At 50.9% G+C, this 20,876-nt stretch overlaps 1 protein-coding gene and 1 non-coding gene across 6 annotated transcripts in view; one reads left to right on the forward strand and one right to left on the reverse strand.

Annotated features, from left to right (window-relative positions):
- Window positions 1-17,671, reverse strand: part of TNFRSF8 (TNF receptor superfamily member 8) — a 79,621-nt gene extending 61,950 nt beyond the window's left edge. For 2 of the 5 annotated variants that reach the window (XM_054541623.2, XM_054541618.2), the window contains exon 1: window positions 17,208-17,670. In XM_054541623.2, the coding sequence (XP_054397598.1) occupies window positions 17,208-17,270 (63 nt within the window). In that variant the 5' untranslated portion in view covers window positions 17,271-17,670. Of the gene's footprint in view, window positions 1-17,207 lie in introns of all 5 variants that reach the window. The other 3 variants (XM_054541630.1, XM_024255605.3, XM_024255609.3) reach the window with 3 other exon arrangements.
- On the forward strand, window positions 3,161-3,264 carry LOC112131007 (U6 spliceosomal RNA). The gene has a single exon (XR_002913166.2). It is a non-coding gene; the product is annotated as a U6 spliceosomal RNA (small nuclear RNA).
- Window positions 17,672-20,876: the final 3,205 nt, after the last annotated feature.

The following is a 20,876-nucleotide window of genomic DNA, read 5'->3' on the forward strand; positions in this document are numbered from 1 at the left end:
GGGGTGCAAAGAATGGGGAGCCCATAGTATTGCACATTACTCCCCCGAGTCTGGCCTTGGGTGCCTGCTTTCACACAACTCCTCCTTTACACACCCCTAGCTCTTTGGGGCCAGATCACTACCCCATGTTACAGATGAGGAAACTGCAGCCCAGAGAGGTGTAGCCACCTGCCCAAGGTCACACAGCAACTAAGTGCAGAGAGGTTTGAGCTTCACTGTGTCCCCAATTCTCCCCTATCTCTGGGCCACAGGCTACCCATCTTTAAAATAAAAAAATCCCAGGGCCGGGCACGGTGGCTCACGCCTGTAGTCCCAGCACTTTGGGAGGACGAGACAGGAGGGTCAGCTGAGGCCAGGAGTTCGAGACCAGCCTGGCCAACATGGCGAAACCCCGTCTCTACTAAAAATACAAAAAAATTAGCCGGGAGTGGTGGTGGGTGCCTGTAATCCCAGCTATTCAGGAGGCTGAGGCATGAGAATCGCTTGAATCTGGGAGGTGGAGGCTGCAGTGAGCCGAGATCACACCATTGCACTCCAGCCTGGGCAACAAGGGTGAAACTCCATCTCAAAAAAATAAATAAAAATAGGTATTAAAAGCCCAAATATCCTCGAAAGAGTATTCCCAGGAGAAACAAGCTTGACCACTCTGCTATCAAGTTCCCACTGACCACGGTGTCTGCCATGAAGAAGACGGAAGACAACAACACACTTGTGTTCACTGTGGATGTTAAAGCCAACAAGTACCAGATCAAACAGGCTGTGAAGAAGCTCTATGACATGGATGTGGCCAAGGTCAGCACCCTGATTCGGCCGGATGGAGAGAAGAACGCATATGTTCCACTGGCTCCTGATTGCAATGCTTTGGATGTTGCCAACAAAACTGGGATCATGTTGGCTGGGCACGGTGGCTCATGCCTGTAATCCCAGCACTTTGGGAGGCTGAGGCCAGCAGATCACCTGAGGTCAGGAGTTCGAGACCAGCCTGGCCAACGTAGCAAAACCCTGTCTCTGCTAAAAATACAAAAATTAGCAGGGTGTGGTGGTGCATGCCTGTAATCCCAACTACTCAGGAGGCTGAGGCGGGAGAATCCCTTGAACCCAGGAGGCGGAGGTTGCAGTGAGCCGAGATCGCGCCAGTGCACTCCAGCATGAGCAACAGAGTGAGACCCTGCCTCAAAAAAAAAAAAAAAGAGAATTAAAAAAATAAAGTAGTGATAAAAGCAAAGTAGTGATAAGTATACATAAAGAGAGTGAGAACACAGATGTACAAAGCCACATATGTAAATAGCATCTCAAGGACACCAAATGCTGGGAGGTGGTGGCTTCTTTTCAGCAATAATTCTTGGTAAATCCATAGCTTGCCACCGGAGGGCAGTCTTCCTGCTGTGCGGAGGGGCCGTGGGATCTCAACCTGGTGGGATGTCCAGCCTGTGCCTCTCAAATCCCCTTGGAAGGTGGAGCAGAGGACTTGGGGCCCCATTTTCCAAGTGGAGCTGAGCGAGGAAGGGGCACCCCCTTCCCCTTTCACAGGCCCTTCACCTGTCCCAGCTCCTGGTGGAGAAGGAGGCAAGGGCCCGGGTGTCTGCCATCACGCAGAGAAGTCTGGCCCTGTGAATTTCCAGGCTCACCCTGCCTGGCTCATCAGCTCCTGCTGCCCTAGGGAAGAGGGAGAGGGGAGTTGGGATGTGCTCGGGCCCCTGCCTGGGAGGGAAGGAGGGATCAGAAAGCGAAGAGTGGGAGGGGGAAGCCCAAGGACTGGAGGGGGGGCTTTTGGGTGGAGTTCCCCGCAGGTTCAAGGCAAAGTGAGGTGTCCACAAGGTAATGAGCTGTGCAACTGGAGGCCCTCAGCCCCACCTTACTGGCATTAAGATAAAGAGAGGGTGGCCTAAAACCTTACCATTTTCAGGTCTGTCTATTTTCAGGTTGGTTTGGTTTTCCCTACAAGACCAGTTAAAGTTCACTTTCAAAAAGCCCCACCTGGTCTCAGCCGGACCATACCTGTGGGAGACGAGTCTAGAAGTTGTGGGGTGGGCGGGGAGTCAGATCAAATGCAAAATCCCCGAAGGGGCCAGAGCTGAGCAGGGCCAGCGAGGTAAGCACCCCTCCCCTCCCTGTCTCCTGGGGATCTCCACCGCTGTGCGCTCTATTATTCAAGGTGAGGCCCCGGGCCAGCAGTGGGGGCACCACCTGGGAACTTTCTCAAATGCAGAACCCCAGACCTCCCTAATTGGAATCTGCATTTTAACAAGAGCCCCAGGGAGTTTGAGATGCGCTGGCCTAGCAGAAGCTGAGCAGAAAGAAGTACAAATGCTGGAACGGTTTGCTTTCCATAGCAAAAGTAATTCTAATAGCCAACAACTGTTAACCCATTTTACAGATGGGGAGACTGAGACATAAGGATGAGAAATCTGCCCAAAGTCACACAGCTGGTCAGTGTTAGAGCCAGGATTTGGCACGTACTCTGATCCTCCAGCTTCTGCTGCCTGGGGTAGGGGGGTGCTGTAGTCCATGGCTCTGAGATCCCTGCTCCCCACTCACCATGAGACTGAGGGGTTTTTTTGTTTTTGTTTTTGTTTTTGTTTTTTAAGACAGAGTACTCACTCTGTCGCCCAGGCTGGAGTGCAGTGGTGTGATCTCGGCTCACTGCAACCTCCACCTCCCTCGTTCAAGCAATTCTCCTGCCTCAGCCTCCCAAGTAGCTGGGACTGCAGGCGCTTGGCATCACAGCTGGCTAATTTTTGTATTTTTAGTAGAGGTGGGGTTTCACCATGTTGACCAGGCTGGTCTCCAACTCCTGACCTCAAATGAGTCACCCACCTCAGCCTCCCAAAGTGCTGGGATTACAGGCGTGAGTCACCATGGCTGGCTGAGACTGACTGCTTTTTGAAATGCTTGCTTCTCCCTGGCCCCCAACCTATCACTAGTTCTGTTTAACCTGCAGTTTACCCCCACATCTACCAGCTCTTCCTCACCTTCCCGCCATCTGGACTTGACAGTGGCCACCTGAGGGTCTCTTCTCGTCCACCCCATCCACCACACCCAGCTCACAGTGCAGACACCAGACTGATCTTTTGAAAACACGATCTACTGTCTTCCCCTCCATCCTATTGAAGACCCTCAGATGGCTTCCAACCCAGCTATGAATAAAGCCCAAAGTCTTGTGTTCGCTTCGATAGCACATATACTAAAATTGGAGCAATACAGAAATTAGCATGGCCCCTGCATAAGGATGATATGGAAATTCATGAAACAGTTCATATAAAAAAAAAAAAAAAACCCAAAGTCTTAACAGTGGCCCAAGAGGCCCTGCCCTCCTTGCCTGCCTGTGAGGCCCCTGGTACCTCTCCTACCAGCCTCTTTTTGCCACTGGCACCCCATGGGCACCCACTCCCTGCAGCAGCCTGTGCGTGCTGTTTCCCTGCCTGCACTGGTCCCTAAATCCAGTGCATCCCCATTCATCCTTGGGACCTCACTCATGAGTGCCACTTCCTCTGGGAAGCCCTCTCTGATCACCGCCATCCAGGTCACGTGCTGTGTCTCTACCAGAAGCTTTAGGGGACTGTTGGTTTCCCTGCTCACTAAGGTTGTTGGTAGAATTCAGTTCCTTGTGGTTATAAGACTGAGGTCTTGTTTCTTTGCTGACAGCCAACTAAGGGCTGTTCCCTGCTTCTAGGGACTGTGGCATCCTTTGGCTCATGGCCCCCTTACTCCATCTGCAAAGCCGGCAGTGGTGGGCTGAGTCCGTCTCACATCACATCTCTCTCTTTGCCTCTATCATCTCTCTCTAACACAGCCAGAAAGGGTTCTCTGCTTTTAAGGACTCCTGTGATTAGATTGGGCCCGCCCTGATAATCCAGGATAATCTTCCTGTCTCAAGATCCATAGTCTTGGGTTCCAAGGATTAGAATGTGTGGACATTTGGCCGGGCGAAGTGGCTCACACTTATAATCCCAGCTCTTTGGGAGGCTGAGGCAGGAGGATCACTTGAGCCCAGGAGTTTGATACCAGCCTGGGCAACACCGCAAAGGAGAAAAACCCATCTCTACAAAAGATACAAAAATTAGCCGGTTGTGGTGGAATGCACCTGTAGTCCCAGCTACTCGGGAGGCTGAGATGGGAGAATCTCTTGAGCCGTCGTTGGGCCACTGCACTCCAGCCTGGGTGACAGGGTGAGACCCTGTCCCAAATTAACAATGTAGAATGTATGGACATTTTAGAGGACTATGCGTCTGCCGCCACACCCTCACTCCTAAGCAACCACTAGACTATACCACCACACGCCAAACTCAGTCACCTCCTAACTGTGGGACTCTGAACCCCTCTCTCCACACTCAGTGCTCACGTGAGCTCCAGACCAGGAGACTACCTGAAACTAAAGTCATCCTCCTCCCGCTCTTTAAACACACCCACAGACACACAGGGTCCATCCCTGGCCACAGGCAGCACCTCTCACAGGTGTCCCACTGCAAGCAGGTGCACTGGTGGCTCATGCCTGTAATTCCAGCTACTCAGGAGGCTGAGGCAGGAGAATTGCTTGAACCCGGGAGGCGGAAGTTGTGGTGAGCCAAGATCACGCCACTGCACTCCAGCCTGGGCAAGAAGAGTGAAACCCCGTCTCAAAAAAAAAAAAGAGAGAGAGAATAAAACTGAGAAGGCCTTCTGGCCAATTTCGGTCAGCAGCATTTTTTTAATGGACTAAGGGTATTTAAGTGTTCTGGGACGGGGAGCTTATCGCAGGCTAGGAATATTTCTGTGTGGAGGAGAGTTTTACTGTGTGCTGGGAATGTCTCTGGTTGGAGGGGAGGTTATCTCGGGGCTGGCACGTCTCCAGTCAGATGGGGGTGTTTATCTTAGGGTTGGAATGTTTCTGGTTGGAGGTGTCATTTGTGGTTTATGGTCATGCTGATGTTAGCCGTTAGGCTGATGTTTTGGGGCTGGATTTAGGCAGTTTTTAATCAAGGAGAATTTAAAACAGCGATGCTTGTCCAAGATGGTGACGCTCCTGCTCTGTCAGTTAGCAAGAATCATACCATCCTCACTGGGTCCCCAGGACCTAGGGTGATATATTCACATATGTGCTCATATACGTCACCTTACATGGCAAAGGGGAATCAGGGTGGTAGATGGCATTGAGGTTGTGAACCCACTGACTTTCAGATGGGAGATTCTTCTGGATTATCCAGGTGAGCCCAGTGCAATTTAAGGGGACTTAAAAATGCAAGAGGGAGGCAGAAGAGAGAGTCAGGGAGTCAGAAAAAGAGATGAGTACGGAAGCCCTTCACTGTCATTTCCCAAATAGCGTTTCATCAAATGCTGGGGCTACAGGATGGTAACAGATGATAGGCAGAAGAACACAGCCAGGTGCAGTGGTTCACACCTGTAATCCCAGCTCCTTGGGAGGCCAAGGTGGGAGGATCGCTTGAGCCCAGGAGTTCAAGACCAGCCTGGGCAACATAGCAAGACCCTGTCTCTATAAAAAAAAAAAAAAATTTTTTTTTTACAGAGTCTTGCTCTGTCACCCAGGCTGGAGTGTAGTGGTGCGATCTCGGCTCACTGTAACCTCTGCCTCCCAGGTTCAAGCGATTCTCCTGCCTCAGCCTCCTGAGTAGCTGGGATTACAGGCACGTGCCACCACACCTGGCTAAGTTTTGTATTTTTAGTAGAGATGGGATTGTACCATGTCTCAAACTCGTAATCTTAAGTGATCCACCTTCCTCGGCCTCCCAGAGTGCTGGGATTACAGGCATGAGCCACTGTGCCTGGCCTAACAAAAATTTTTTTTAATTAGCTGGGCATGGTGGCACATGCCTGTAGTCCCAGCTACTCAAGGAACTAAGGTGAGAGGATTGTTTGAGCCCAAGAATTCGGGGTTACAGTGAGCTATGATTGCAACACTGCACTCCAGCCTGGGCAACAGAGTGAGACCCTGTCTCATAAATAAATAAACAAACAAACAAACACAAATAATCACTGGAGTCCATTTGAGAGGTTTCCATTTTAGATCACGGGGCCTCTCAGAGCCTTTGATGTGGTTACTTACTCTCTGATTCTCCAAGGAAGGATATGGGGGCCAGTCAGAAAAATCTGCAATGTTTCTCAAACCTTTTTTTCTCAGAACTGCCATTGCCAGAAAGTGAGTTTGAGGCTGGGCCCGGTGGCTCACGCCTGTAATCCCAGCACTTTGGGAGGCCAAGGCGGGCGGATCAGTTGAGGTCAGGAGTTTGAAACCAACCTAGCCAATATGGCGAAACCCCCTCTCTACTAAAACTACAAAAATCAGCCGAGCGTAGTGGTGCACGCCTGTAATCCCAGCTACTCGGGAGGCTGAGGCAGGACAATCGCTTGAAGCCGGGAGGCGGAGGTTGCATTGAGCCAAGATCACATCAGTGCACTCCAGCCTGGGTGACAGAGTGAGATTCTGTCTCAAAAAAAAAAAAAAAGAAAGAAAGAAAGTGACTTTGGGACATGTTGCCTTTGGCACTAGGGAAGCATTGAAGGGTTTCAGGATCATTAATGTGGTGGGGAGGTGGACAGAATGGAGAAGAGCGAGTCCATTTTAGCAAGGTCACGTCTTGAGTCCGAATTTAGCAACTGCTCGATCCTTACTTCCCACCAAGAAATCCCTCCTGCCTCACAGCAATCCCGTGCCGGCTCCATGAGCCAGTTGTTGAGACTGCAGGGATCCTGAAGATTCCAGGGCTGAAGAAAGTGTTGGAGCTGCATCCTTAGCTACACCTCAGACGGGGTGAAACCCACCCAGCCCTGAAGTACATTCCCGGGCAGCAACAGCTGCCATGGGACGATGGCAGCTACAAAGAAAAATGTAGCGGGCCGGGCACAGTGGCTCCCACCTGAAGTCCCAGCACTTTGGGAGGCCAAGGCAGGCAGATTATTTGAGGTCAGGCATTTGAGACCAGCTTCGCCAACATGGTGAAACCCCATCTCTAGTAAAAATACATAAAAATTCGCCAGGCGTGGTGGTGGGCACCTGTAATCCCAGCTACTCGGGAGCCTGAGGCTGGAGAATCGTTTGAACCCGGGAGGCGGAGGTTGCCTTGAGCCACGATCTCACCACTGCACTCCAGCCTGGGCGACAGAGTGAGACTCTGTCAAGAAAATGAAAAAGAAAAAGAAAAAGGGAAAGGGAAAGGGAAAGCGAAAGGGAAAGGGAAAGGGAAAGGAAAGGAAGGGAAAGGGAGAAAGAGAGAAAGAGAAGGGAAGGAAGGAGGGAGGAAGGGAAGGAAAGAAGGAAGAAGAAAAGAAGAAAGAAGAAGGAAGAAGGAAGGAAGGAAGGAAGAAAAGAAAGAGAGAGAGAGAGAGATGGATATAGTGGACCTGAAGAAAAAGGAAGCGGGGCCCAGCTCCCCTGGAGTATTTGACTTTCTGATCCTCTTGGAGGTGCCTTAGGTTCCTGCGCCAGCCTCAGGCCACTTGCCCAGAAGGGGCTTGTGTAGTTACTTTTTGTTTGTTTGTTTGTTTGTTTGTTTGTTTTTAAGACAGGGCCTCGCGGTCACCCAGGCTGGAGTGCAGTACTGCGATCATGAACACGGCTCACTACATACAGCCTTGACCTCCTGGGCTCAAGTGATCCTCTCACCTCAGCCTCCTGAGTAGCTGGGACCACAGGTGTGTACCACCATGCCCGGCTAATTTTTTGTTGCCCAGGCTGTTCTCAAACTCTTGGGCTCATAAGATCCTCCTGCCTCGGCCTCCCAAAATGCTGGGAATACAGGCGTGAGCCTTGGCGCCCAGCCTGGTGTGTTTCCTTGCCCACCTCCCTTTCCCAGACTGTGTGGGGAAGGGGCGGGGCACATGCCCCCCAGACCGTTTGGAGAGAGAGAAAACTCTTGGCCTGGCCGCTGCGTCCTGGCCTCCCTCACCCGAATCCAGAGTGGGAAGGATGCCTGCCCAGGCTGGGAAGGTGAAGGCGGGGTTTAGGAGTTTCCTGGTCTCAGCAGGTTGGAACCATTTCAGGAAACTGTGTGGAGGCCACACTATCTGTGCATGCACTCTCTGAGAACAGGAACCGTACCTGGCAGGCAGCAATCCGTCAAGAAAGTTGATGGCTGAAATGAAGCGGTGGGCGACGCCTCTAGGAGTTCTTAGCCCCCTGGAGGACCCAAGAACCCAAGGGGAACCTGCTGGGTGGGGCTTCCAAAGCAGGCCTCAGGCTCGCCCCAACCACTGGCACTGATGTGCTGTTTAACCTCTGACCCCTTCTGCTGCCTCCAGAGCCCTGGGCAAAGCTGGCGAGGACAATGGCACCATCTGTGGTGCAGAGCCTCATCACTGCAAACTCTGGAGCCTCCTTCCCCCACTGACCCAGGTGGAAGTAAAGATGGGCTCCTCTGGACTCCCGCAGGCCCCAGACAGTCCCCCACGCAGTACTGGCCACCCTCTCTTCTGTATTCCCCTTCCCGCACTGCCACCCATTGAGGGCAAGGACTGGAACTGGTTCATCTCCATGGCTGTATCCATAATCCCCGCATACAACAGGCACCTAATAAGGCTCACCTTTATTTACACACCACTCACTGTGTCCAGGAGCTGCTCTCAGCACTTGACACATATTAACTCATGTCATCCTTACACCAGCCCTACAATACAAGGTAGCTACTGTTATTAGCCCATTTTATAGATGGGGAAACCGAGGCCCACAGAGGTAACAACTTGCTCAAGGTCACCATCTAGTGTCAGAAGCAAGGGATAACCTTGACAGGCTGACAAAAAAGTTCATACCTTTAACCAAATGCTCTACCGTCTCTCAAAGGTGGCTCATGCCTATAATCCCAGCACTCTGGGAGGCCGAAATGCGTGGATCACTTGAGGTCAAGAGTTCGAAACCATCCTGGCCAACATGGTGAAACCCCATCTCTACTAAAAATACAAAAATTAGCTGGCATGGTGGCACGTGCTTATAATACCAGCACTTTGGGAGGCCAAGGCAGGTGGATCACTTGAGGCCAGGAATTCGAGGCCAGCCTGGCCAACATGGTGAAACCTGTCTGTACTAAAAATACAAAAATTAGCCAGGCGTGGTGGCAGGTGCTTGTAGTCCCAGCTACTTGGGAGGCTGAGGCAGGGGAATCACTTGAACCCAGGAGGTAGAGGTTGCAATGAACCGAAAGATCGTGCCACTACACTCCAGCCTGGGTGACAGAGCGAGACTCCATCTCCAAAAAAAAAAAAAAGAGAGAGAGAGGAAATGTGAGGATGGAAGGAGAGTTCAGAGTGATGCAGGGCCAGGAACCAAGGAACACAGGCAGCTTCTAGAAGCTCGAAAAAAGCAAGGAAACATTTTGCTACAGCATATCCAGAAGAAAAACAGCTCTGCTGCCTTATCATAGACTTTTTTCTTTTTTTGAGACAGAATCTTGCTCTGTCACCCAGGCTGGAGTGCAGTGCTGCAATCTCAGCTCACTGCAACCTCTGCCTCCCAGGTTCAAGCAATTCTCATGCCTCAACCTCCCGAGTAGCTGGGACTACAGGCACACACCGCCACGCCCAGCTAATTTTTGTATTTTTAGCAGAGACAGAGTTTCGCCATGTTGGCCAGGCTGGTCTCAAACTCCTGCCCCCAAGTATCTGCCCACCTGAGCCTCACAAAGTGCTGGGATTACAGATTTGTCGTAGACTTTTGACCACCAGGGCTATAAGACAATACCTTCATGTTGTTCTGAGCCACCAAATGTGTGCTAATTTGTTATAGCAGCAAAAGCAAACTAGCATATACTGTAACCAGGCTGAATAAAAGAGCCTAGGCTTGGGTTGGAATGAATGAACAGGATAATGTGGGGGCCAAAAAAAGGGGGTCTTGGGCTAGGTTAATAGAAGTAAGGTGAGTCTACTGGGGAGTGGTCTTTGGCCCAGGTGGCACCAGGACTTCTACAGTCGACTCTGGTACCCAGAGATCCATATCAGCGGCTTGAACTCTGTAGAGAGATCCACACTTCAACACCCAACCCCCACTTGTACTTGAGCATGGGCAAAATAGAACTTTTCTCCAAAACACCTGTTCTATCCTTTGCTTGTTTTTTCCCACATCCCAAAATGACACCTCCATGCAGCCAGGTACTGAGCTCCCAAATACGGACAGGATCCCTGATTTCCCTCCTGCCCTCTGCGCTCCCATCGGACCCATCCACGGGTCCTGTTGATTCTAGCTTGAAAGCACATTCCAGCTGGGCACAGTGGCGCATGCCTGTAATCCCAGCAACAGGAGGCGCAGACAGGAGGATCACCTGAGCCCTGGGAGTTTGAGACCAAACTGGGCAACATAGCGAGACCCTGTCTCTACACAGGCGGGCGGATCACGAGGTCAGGAGATCAAGACCATCCTGGCTCAGACAGTGAAACCCCGTCTCTACTAAAAATACAAAAACAAAATTAGCCGGGCCTGGCGACGGGCGCCTGTAGTCCCAGCTACTCGGAAGGCTAAGGCGGGAGAATGGCGTGAACCTGGGAGGCGAAGCTTGCAGTGAGCCGAGATCACACCACTGTACTCCAGCCTGGGCAACAGAGCAAGACTCCGTCTCAAAAAAAAGAAAAGAAGAAAAAGCACATTCCCACCTCTGCTCACCCCTCCCCTGGATCACTGCAATGACCTGGCTTCCTGCTCCCATTCTGCCTGCTCCCCCCCACCCCCCAGCCCCCACAGCAGACAGAAGGAACTCTAAATATATCATGCAGTATCGCTCCCCTGTCAAAAACCTCACCACAGTCCACAAAGGTCTGCACGATCTACCACCTTTCCTGCCACCTTCTCCTAACCACCCCTCTTCACTCACTTCCCTCCAGCCACTCTGGCCTCCTTCCTGTTCCTCTAGCCTCTTGGGGCTTTTACCCCTTGGGCCTGGATGCTCTTCAGCTAATCTCCCACTGGCTGCCTCCCTCTTTCATTCTGTGTGTATGTTACCGTCTGCAAGTCCTGTTTTCCCCATCTTAGGGAGCTGCCTGTTTCTCTCACACTACAGGATTCTAATCCTCTCATTGCAACTTGCAGCAGTCTGTTGACTGTCACCCCTGTGGAATGTCAGTTCCATGGGGCAGAGACCTGGCTATGTGGTGCATGGATGAACTCACAGCACCCGGAGTGCTCCCTGGCATGCAGAAGGTGCTCAATAAGTGTTTGTGGAATGAATGAGTTGAAGAGAACAGGCAGATGAGGAGCCTTGAGCTCACGCTACGTGAGGAATAAATGTTGGAGGACAGGTGTGTGACTGGCTGAGAGACTCCAGGGACCCAAGGTCACAGTCTTCACATCGCCAGAGGCACTTCTGAAGAACAGGGAGGTGACTCATTTTCAAAACTAGATTTTAGGCCAGGCATGGTGGCTCACGCCTGTATTCCCAGCACTTTGGGAGGCTGAGGCGGGAGGGTCGTCTGAGGTGAGGAGTTTGAGACCAGCCTGGCCAACATGGTGAAAGCCCGTCTCTGATAAAAATACAAAAATTAGCCAGGCATGGTGGCACGCACCTGTAATCCCAGCTACTTGGGAGGCTGAGGCAGGAGAATCACTTGAACCTGGGAAACAGAGGTTGCAGTGAGCCGAGACAGCGCCATTGCACTCCAGCCTGGGCAACAAGAGCGAAACTCCATCTCAAAAAAATAAATAAATAAAATAAATAAATAAAATTTAAAAAGGCTGGGCGAAGTGGCTCATGCCTATAATCCCAGCACTTTGAAAGGCTGAGGCGGGTGGATCACGAGGTCAGGAGTTAGAGACTAGCCTGGCCAGCATGGTGAAACCCCATCTCTACTAAAAATACAAAAAATTAGCCAGGCATGGTGGCATGCGCCTGTAGTCCCAGCTACTTGGGAGGCTGAGGCAGGAGAATTGCTTGAACCCGGGAGGCGGAGGTTGCAGTGAGCCGAGATCGCACCACTGCACTCCAGCCTGGGAGACAGAGAGAGACTCTATCTCAAAAAAAAAAAAAGAAAAGAAAAAGAAACTAGATTTCAGCATATCATGAAGATCGTCTAAATGCCAAAGCTAACCCAGGATGGCGTGAGCTGCCTCAGCAAGGAGCGAGCATCCTGTCCCGGGGGGGCATACAAGCAGAGGCTGAATGAAAGTCCCTGGAGCCATGCCTGACCCAGAACAGCTGCTCATTTCAGATCTGCTGGATGCATGCATGCATGAATACTTGCATGTCACCAAAGGACTTAGCCATTCAGGGAGTAACTAGACTGAGCCATGTATAAAAAGTCCCTCCCCACCAGCGAGGCCACGAGAATGCCCAGTGGTTTTCAACCATAGATACCGGAAGAAGGTCCCCCACCCCCACCCCAGTATCCCCTGGGCGGACCTGGGAGGGGAGAGAGAGAAGTGGAGAACTGGTATGGCCCAGAGCTGCCTTTTTTTGACATTCTGCGTGTCTAGTCTGTGGCTTAGGTGGGCTCTACCCCGACGAGTCCTGGAACTGTAGGCAAGATTCTCCCCTACCTCTGGGCCTCTGCATTGAATCCTTGTCTGTGAAATGAGGACCGTGATCCCAGATGGGCCACACCCAGGGTCAATGCACCGGCTGGACAAGCTGGCCCAGGCTGGGCTGATCTACCGTCATTGCCAAGGACCCTCGAGCCTCCAGGACTCCCCCGGCCCAGACACAGTCATCCTTCAGCCCCATTTTCCTTCTGATGATTGTCCTGATGTGAAGAAGGGTGATGAGAGAGTATGCAAACCTTAAAATGAATCACAATCTGCTCAAGAAACGAGTATAAGTCAGATATGAGTGGGAGCAGAAGCAGAAACTTACAGTAAACGCCCCTCCTTCCGGAACTCACTGCTCTCAAGCTGAGTAACATGACTCCCTGACCCTAGAGCACTAGTGCTGCCCCAGGAAGGGATGGCTTTGATTAAGACAAGCCGGAACCTCCTTCCGCTCCTTCAGGGTCCCCTCCTCTCCAGGTCCCCCCATCCTTGCCTCCCTGCAGGATTTGAGCAGCCCTGGAAATGTCCCCTTTGCAAAACAAAACCAGAAAATCTCTCCTACCCTCTTGCCACTCCCTGAAATTCCACGATTAGCACTCCACTGTATGGGGTGACCAGCTAAGCTTTTAAAGTTAAGTTGCTTTTAAAGTATGGGGTAACTAGCTAACCTTTTAAAGTTAAATTGCTAGGTGGAGGAGTCACACATAGAGCTTTTCTATCACCCCAGCTAAAATTCCTCTTTTTTTTTTTTTTTTTTTTTGAAATACAGTCTCACTGCCACCCAGGCGGGAGTGCTGGCTCACTGCAACCTCCGCCTTCTGGTTTCAAGCAATTCTCCTGCCTCAGCCTCCTGAGTAGCTGGGATTACAGGCGCCTGCCACCATGCCCAGCTAATTTTTGTACTTTTAGTAGAGACAGGGTCTTACCACATTGACCAGGCTGGTCTTGAACTCCTGACCTCAAGTAATCTGCCTATCTTGGCCTCCCAAAGTGCTGGGATTACAGGTGTGAGCCACAGCACCCAGCCCCAGCTAAGATTCTTTCATGAGAACCTTCCTGGTCCCAGCCTGCACACTAACCCAGAGCAAAGATTCTTACATCTGGCTGGAATTGGGGTTACGTGGATGTGGGAGGAAGGCTTGTTTAGCCTTAGCACTGGCAAGGAACATGATGTTGGGGGATTTCTAAGTCTACAGAGTTCACAGGAAGGCTGGGGCTTCCCCCGCCCCGCAACCCCACCCCATGGTGCCTGGATGAAAAGGATGGAGCTACGGGGCAATAAATTTTTCTCTGCGGATATGCACCAGTTAATCCAGGGTCATATTACAAAAAACACAATTGGACAAGACAGTGATATGAAGCATCAGAGGCCAACTCTCAGATGGTGATAGCTAGCAAGAAAGCATTCCTGCCTCAGAATACCAGGCGAAAAATGATGGAGTCTTGGGAAAAATCAAATAGAGATGAAAAAAGAACTTCAGGATGGGCACGGTGGCTCACGCCTGTAATCCCAGCACTTTGGGATGCCGAGGTAGGAGGATCACTTGAGGCCAGGAGCTCGAGACCAGCCTGACCAACCTGACGAAACCCCATCTCTACTAAAAATACAAAAATTAGCTGGGTGTGGTGGCAGGCGCCTATAATCCCAGCTATTCAGGAGGCCGAGGCAGGAGAATCACTTGAACCCAGGAGGCAGAGGTTGCAGTGAGCTGAGATTGCGCCACTGCACTCCAGCCTGGGAGACAAAGTGAGACTGTCCCAAAAAATAAAAAAAAATTTAGGCCGGGCGCGGTGGCTCACGCCTGTAATCCCAGCACTTTGGGATGCCGAGGCGGATGGATCTCCTGAGGTCAGGAGTTCAAGACCAGCCTGGCCAACATGATGAAACCCCATCTCTACTAAAATACAAAAATTAGCCAGGCATGACGGCAAGTGCCTGTAATCCAAGCTACTAGGGAGGCTGAGACGGTAGAATCGCTTGAACCCGGGAGAGGATGGTTGCGGTGAGCCAAGATCGTGCCACTGCACTCCAGCCTGGGCAGCTGAGGGAGACTTCATCTCAAAAAAAAAAAAAAAAAAAATTTAAACTCAAGGAAATTCAAGCCCTAATTTGGGATTTTTTTTTTGCTTAATAATAAGTTTCCTGAACCTTTACTGGAAAAAACAGAAGTGGGAGAAGGCTCGAGGGGCAAAAAGGAGTACTGTGTTGGGCAGGTAGCCCCTTCCCCAAAGACTCCCTGACTCCTGCCAAGAAATGACCTAGTGTCTGAGTCCAGAGAGATGCTCAGCTTCCCCGGTAGGTGAGAAATGCAAATTAACGCAACAAGGATATAACCCTTTTCACTAATCACATTGAGAAAAATTAAAATGCTGATAAGATCAAATGTCGGTTAGGATGTGGGAAAGTTACTACTCTCTCGCACTGCCAGCAGGAGGGTAAATTGTCCAGCCACCCTGGAAGGCAGTTCAGTGGTGTCTTTTAATTTGAATGCATTTTCACCCTGCAACCTCAGTATTCTCTTCTCAGTCTCTTGTCTAGGAAAGAATCACAGACATTTATTTCCAAAAGCATCCATACAGGGCTGTGCACTGTAATAGCTAACAAAGAAAGAAAGAAAGAACAATGGTGGCGACCTTAGCACCCATCCATCCAGGACATAAATAAACTATGAAACATCCCATTTGGCAAAAGATCACATAGCATTTTAAAAGATAGGCAGAGGATCTGTAAGTTTCAGCATGGAAAACTCACCAAGATGCCTCATAGACATTATAAAGCCAAATGAGGAACCACATGTACCGTAGGGTATAGTATATGGAAAACTCTATATATGTCTATTAAAACAATATAAATATGGACATGCATTTATAAAGGTCTGCAAAGGAAGCACACCAAATCAATTATGGTGGTTACATCTTTGAAGGGATCAGGATGAGGCGATGTCAAAAGACTTGGCTTTATCTGTAGCGTTTATAGTTTTGCTTTGAGAATATATTTATATATTCCTTGTGCAATTAAATATACAGTATTTTTATTTTAAAAAGGGTATGGGAGGCTGGGTGTGGTGGCTCACGCCTGTAATCCCAGCACTTTGGGAGGCTGAGATGGAAGGATCACTTGTGGTCAGGAGTTCGAGACCAGCCTGACCAAAATGGTGAAACCTCATCTTTACTAAAAATACAAAAATTAGCCGGGTGTGATGGCACATGCCTGTAATCCCAGCTACCTGGGAGGCTGAGGTTGAAGTGAGCCTCTTGAATCCAGGAGGCGGAGGTTGCAGTGAGCCGAGATCGAGCCATTGCACTCCAGCATGTGCAACAAGAGTGAGACTCAGTCTCAAAAAAAAAAAAAAGGTTTGGTATGAGAGTTCAGGCTGCAGTGAGTTATGATCGCACTCCAGCCTGGACAACAGAGTGAGACCCTGTCTCTAACATAAAAAAAGTGGAGGGGGCTTCACTCTACAGAAAGGAAGCACATGAGCTTCAGCCGCCAAACCAAACCAGCAAAGCCCCCCAAGCACCTCTCACATCCCTTCCTTCCCTTCATCTTCCCAAGATCTTGGCACCCCAAACTCTTACCTTCCCCCAGGTGAGGGCTTGCAGAGCTGGGACAGGATGTCTCTAGCCAGGGCTTTGTCCCCTCTGCCCTCTTGGGGGGGGAAAGGGAGAATACCTCACATTGCCCATCGGAGATGGAAGAGGGCACCTGGCTGTCCCCTTTGCTGCATAGATCCTCCCTCCTGCCTAAAGCCCACTCTGCCACTCTCCTCCCACTGCCTAAGGTTCAGATGACTAGAATTGATCCATAGCATGGAGTCCTCTCTTCCTGTAGGATTACAGGGGAACTGGGTCTTCCCTCTCCCCCACTGTGACCCACCAATGGACCAATAGCCTGCTCCTTCCTTTCCCTCTGTATCGTTCAGCAGGCATCCACTCACACCTACTATGGTTCTATGCAGGGGTCCACCAGGGTCCTGGGTCAGCTGAGGGCCTCTCTCTCCAGCAGCCCCTGGGCTCAGTGAAACACGGCTGGTTATTTTGCATTCTCCCCGCAGTGATTAATTTGGTGCTGGCCACTGGTAAGTGCTCAGTTTTCCTAAAGCAGTCCCCAAACTCAATTCTGAGGCAACCCACCATAGACTTCAGCCCCACCACTGACCTTCTTCCAGGGGCAAATGCCCACCACGTGCTCCAGCGAATTCAATCCACAGCGTTGCTTTACCAGACGCGGATTGGGGAAGCTAATCCCGGTGGTCCTGCACCCTCACCCCACTCTCACCCACAGCCAACTCTCCCTCCTTTCCTTGACCCTCCAGCCAGTGGCCAGCTTAGGGAGGGGGCAAACAGGGGACCGCGCACACAACAGGGTAGAGCGCGGACGACCAACATCCCATGGCCAAGGGAGGCCCCATCTGGCCTGCCCACTACTCCCACAGCCTCACCTGATCTGCCCAGGACCCCGACGGGCCCGCAGGTAGGCGGGATAAAGAGCGCCTCCCGCGTATGGCAGTTCTCTCAGTCCAATTCACACTGAATGAATGAATCAGTCCCAGCCATTGCGGGTTGCGAAGGAGGCGCCCCCCCACTAGCCCTTCAGCCAGCCTCCCACCTGTGGGTGCTAGCATATTCCGGTGTTCCTGCTTGTCACCCGCGCCCCGTCACCCCAGCTGGGCAGGGAACGGGGTGAGGAATGTCCTCCCTTGCGTCCCACGCACCCCACACTGTCCGGGCTCTGGACGGCCCGCACCTCCCCAAGCGCCGGTCACCCGCTTACCTGTGGGAAGGCTCGTAGCGCCCCCAGGAACAGCAGTCCCAGCGCTGCGAGGAGGACGCGCATCCCCGGGGCCGGACGGGAGGTGGGCTGGCGGCCCGCGCCCACCTGGGAAGCGGGGGAAGCGCGCGGCGCCCACGTGCGGTCCCGGCGGTTCTCAGCCGCGCGCGTGGACTTCAGGCTCCAGCACACTCCCGCCGCGGCCACCTAGTCCGCACCCAACGCACGCCGCGAAGTCACTTCAAAAGTGGTTGTTCCTCCGAGGTTTCAGCCTTAGTTCTCCCGTATCAAATTGGTTCCAGGAACACTTAGCTACAAGCAGCGAAGAAAAAAGGGGGCAAACACGTGCAGAGATGACTCAGGAAAAGGCACACTAGGAGACGCCTCCCTTAGCTGTTTGAATGGCCCGCCCCGGATTTGACGGAACTAGTGGTCCTAGCTCTAGGGAGTGTGCTGCCCGCCGCACCTGGGCTGGGTGGAGCGGAGGCAGGCAGCTTCTGGCCCTGGAGGTGGGGACTCACAGGATATTAGGAGGCCCCAAGGGGGTTCCAATGCCCCCACCTTCACTCCTGCCCCAAGAAACGGTGAAATGTGAGTAGTTTCCTGTCCCTGACACGATCAGCCAGGACCTTCTCCCATGCCCTTGAGATTCTTTGGAAGGGACAACTGGCCTAGGGAGACTGCAGAAAAAGCAACAATCACCCACCCATCCCCATTCATAAGCATTTGCTGTAAAATGAATCAGTGAGTGGATGATAAATTGGTGGATGGATGGATGGATAGATGGATGGATGGATGGATGGATGAATGGATGGATGGAAAGGTGGATGAGCACGTGGGTGGGTAAATGAGTAGGTGGATGGGTGGATGGATGATGGATGGATGGATGCATAAGTGGATGGGGGTGGTTGGATGGATGGATGGATGGATGGATGGATGCATAGGTGGATGGATGGATTCATAAGTGGATGGGGGTGGTTGGATAGATGGATGGATGGATGGATGGATGCATAGGTGGATGGGGGTGGTTGGATAGGTGGATGGATGGATGGATGGATGCATAGGTGGATGGATGGATGGGTGAGCAGCAGGTGAGTGGGTAAATGGGTGGGTGGATGGGTGGATGGATGGGTGGATGGATGGATGGATGCATAGATGGATGCATGGATGGATGGATGCCTAGGTGGATGGATGGATGGATGAGCAGCAGGTGAGTGGGTAAATGGGTGGGTGGATTGGTAGATGGATGGACTGAATGTTGGAGGAACTGATGGATGCTATAGATCATTTGATTTCCCTGAGCCCTGACCCTTTAGAGTTTTCTTCCTGGAGGAGGCAGCTGGCACTCTTACCTAAAAGAAATGATTCAAGCCTCCTCGTACTATGTTCTCATTTCCTGGTGAATGATTTTCCCTTCCAGTGCTTCCCCATCCCCTGGGTTTTCTCTTTGCTCCTGTCATTCCACATTCCATGTGTCTGTGTTGAGCATCTGCTGGGTGGACCAAAGGTCAAGGGTTCTTTCGACTGATTTTGTTTGGTTTTCAGATGTGAAAGCCAAGGCTCAGAAATAGGCAGGCAGTCCTAGGTGCTCTAATTAAGGGTGGGCCAGTTATTTTCCCTGAGCCCAGAATAGCCTAAGGACACTCTGGCTTCTGTGTCTACCTTGATCTGTCCTGCAAGGTACCAGGCCTCCATCAGGTGAAGGCCCTGTAGGGTGGGAGTGCTAACCTCCCACCAGGAACTTCCCAGCAAGGTCTCCACAACTGACCACTCCATGCTCAACCCTCCTGGGGCTGCTGGACTCCACTTGGGAAAACTGCTCCATCATGCCCCTTCCCAAGAGACCCACTTCCAGACACTCCTCTGGATGTACCAGGCCCAGTGTCTTAGGCTGTTTGAGCTGGGACTATGTTAAACAATGAGGTAAGCAATTATGGAAGTGACCTGCCTGTGATAATGACAGAACCAGACAGGGACAGGAGGAACCCAAGACACCTTCTTCCCAGTCCAGAGCTTTCTACTATAGAAAAACTGGCAGCTGGGTGACATGGCTCATGCCTGTAATCCCAACACTTTGGGAGGCCGAAGTTGGAGGATCACTTGAGCCCAGTTTGAGACCAGCCCGGGCAACGTAGCAAGACCCCATCTCTATTTTTTGTTTAATTTAAAAAGAGAGAGAGAGAAGGGCTGGTGTTTTGAATAAATAAATGAACAACAGCATCAAAATAGCTTGCACAAGGAGAAATACAAATAAAAATCAATTACAAGTTTTATAAGTTTAACCTTTTTAGTAATTGAAGAAATGCAAATTCAAGCAACCTTTCATAACCTTTTAGATCTATTCAATCATCATTTTTTTTTTTTTTTTTGCTTTATAAAAACAATTTTGGTAAATCCAACCCCAAAATTGTGGTGAGACCAGAATACTCATTCACACTCTGCTGGTAAATGTTACAACTCTTTTCAGAAAGCAGTATGGCAATTCTTAGCAAAAGCCAAAAAAAAAAAAATGTGTACTACTTGTGAGTGGCTCAGTAATTTCACCTCGGTGAAGAAAAACTAAGGAAATAATTTAACTGGAAAACTAGAAAAAGAAAAAAGAAAACTATACAGTAACGTTTCCTTATGCATTATTTATAAATTTTTGAAATACTCTGTGAGTCACAACAAGAAATGATTAAGGAAATTGTGGTACATCCATTTAATGGAATATTGCACCTCCATTAAAAAGGATAAATCTATAGATGCTGTGGAAACTTGTCTCTCCCTCAAATCCTTGCCTCCATGGATTTCCAAAGAGACCTTTCTAGCACACACATCTCACCAAGACACTCCCCTGTACAGAACCCTTGCAGAAGTATTGTGTGTGTTTTGGCAGAGGACCCGCACCACGTAGAAAATTATATTATTCATTTAATGATAACAATAACAGCTACCTTTGAGTGCTTATTTTGTGCTAAGAGTTTTCAGGCGTTGGTTTCTTGTATCCTCACGAAAACCCCATGAACAAGGTCCTACTTTTATGCCCATTGTGCAGGAAAGGAACCAAGGCACAGAGCAGTGGCTCCCCTGGGTCAGGGTCACCCAAATCCAAGGGTGCACAAGTCTGCTCACAGCCTGACGGGGGCTGACTCCTCCCCTGTGCCTTTTTACTTCTCCTGGACCTATACTCCAGCCAAATGTGCAGGCTTCTCACCCCTGCCAGCCTTTGCCCACGCTGGCCTCCATCTGGGACGCACACAGATTCCTGATCATCTTCCTAACCCATTCCAGTGCCACCTCCTCCTTGTTGCTTTCCTGGCAGTGTCCCCTGTCCCCCAGCCCTCTTCCCAGTCAAAAAGTGGTTTCTCTCGTTTTTTGTGCCGCAATTCTAGATCTGATCTCATCGTGTCATAACCATAATGACTGGTTCATGTATCCCTCTGCCCCAGGAAACTGTGTACTCCTGAGAACCAGAATTCCCCCAAGGCACCCAGGAAAGTAGCTGACACATGGCTTAAGTGGAGGGAAGGCACATTTTGTGGCCAGGGAGCCAGCTGGATCCCAGGGGGAGTTGGACTGGTAGCAACCAAGGAAAACAGCCATTCATGGGACTCTTAAGAGCAGGCAGTGGACAGAGCCCCCGGGTGCCCTCGGCAGGTTTCAGGCGGTATGAAAGTGCTTTGAAGAGTG

This window comes from Pongo abelii, chromosome 1 (genome assembly GCF_028885655.2).
Source record: "Pongo abelii isolate AG06213 chromosome 1, NHGRI_mPonAbe1-v2.0_pri, whole genome shotgun sequence".
Taxonomy (NCBI): Eukaryota; Metazoa; Chordata; class Mammalia; order Primates; family Hominidae; genus Pongo; species Pongo abelii.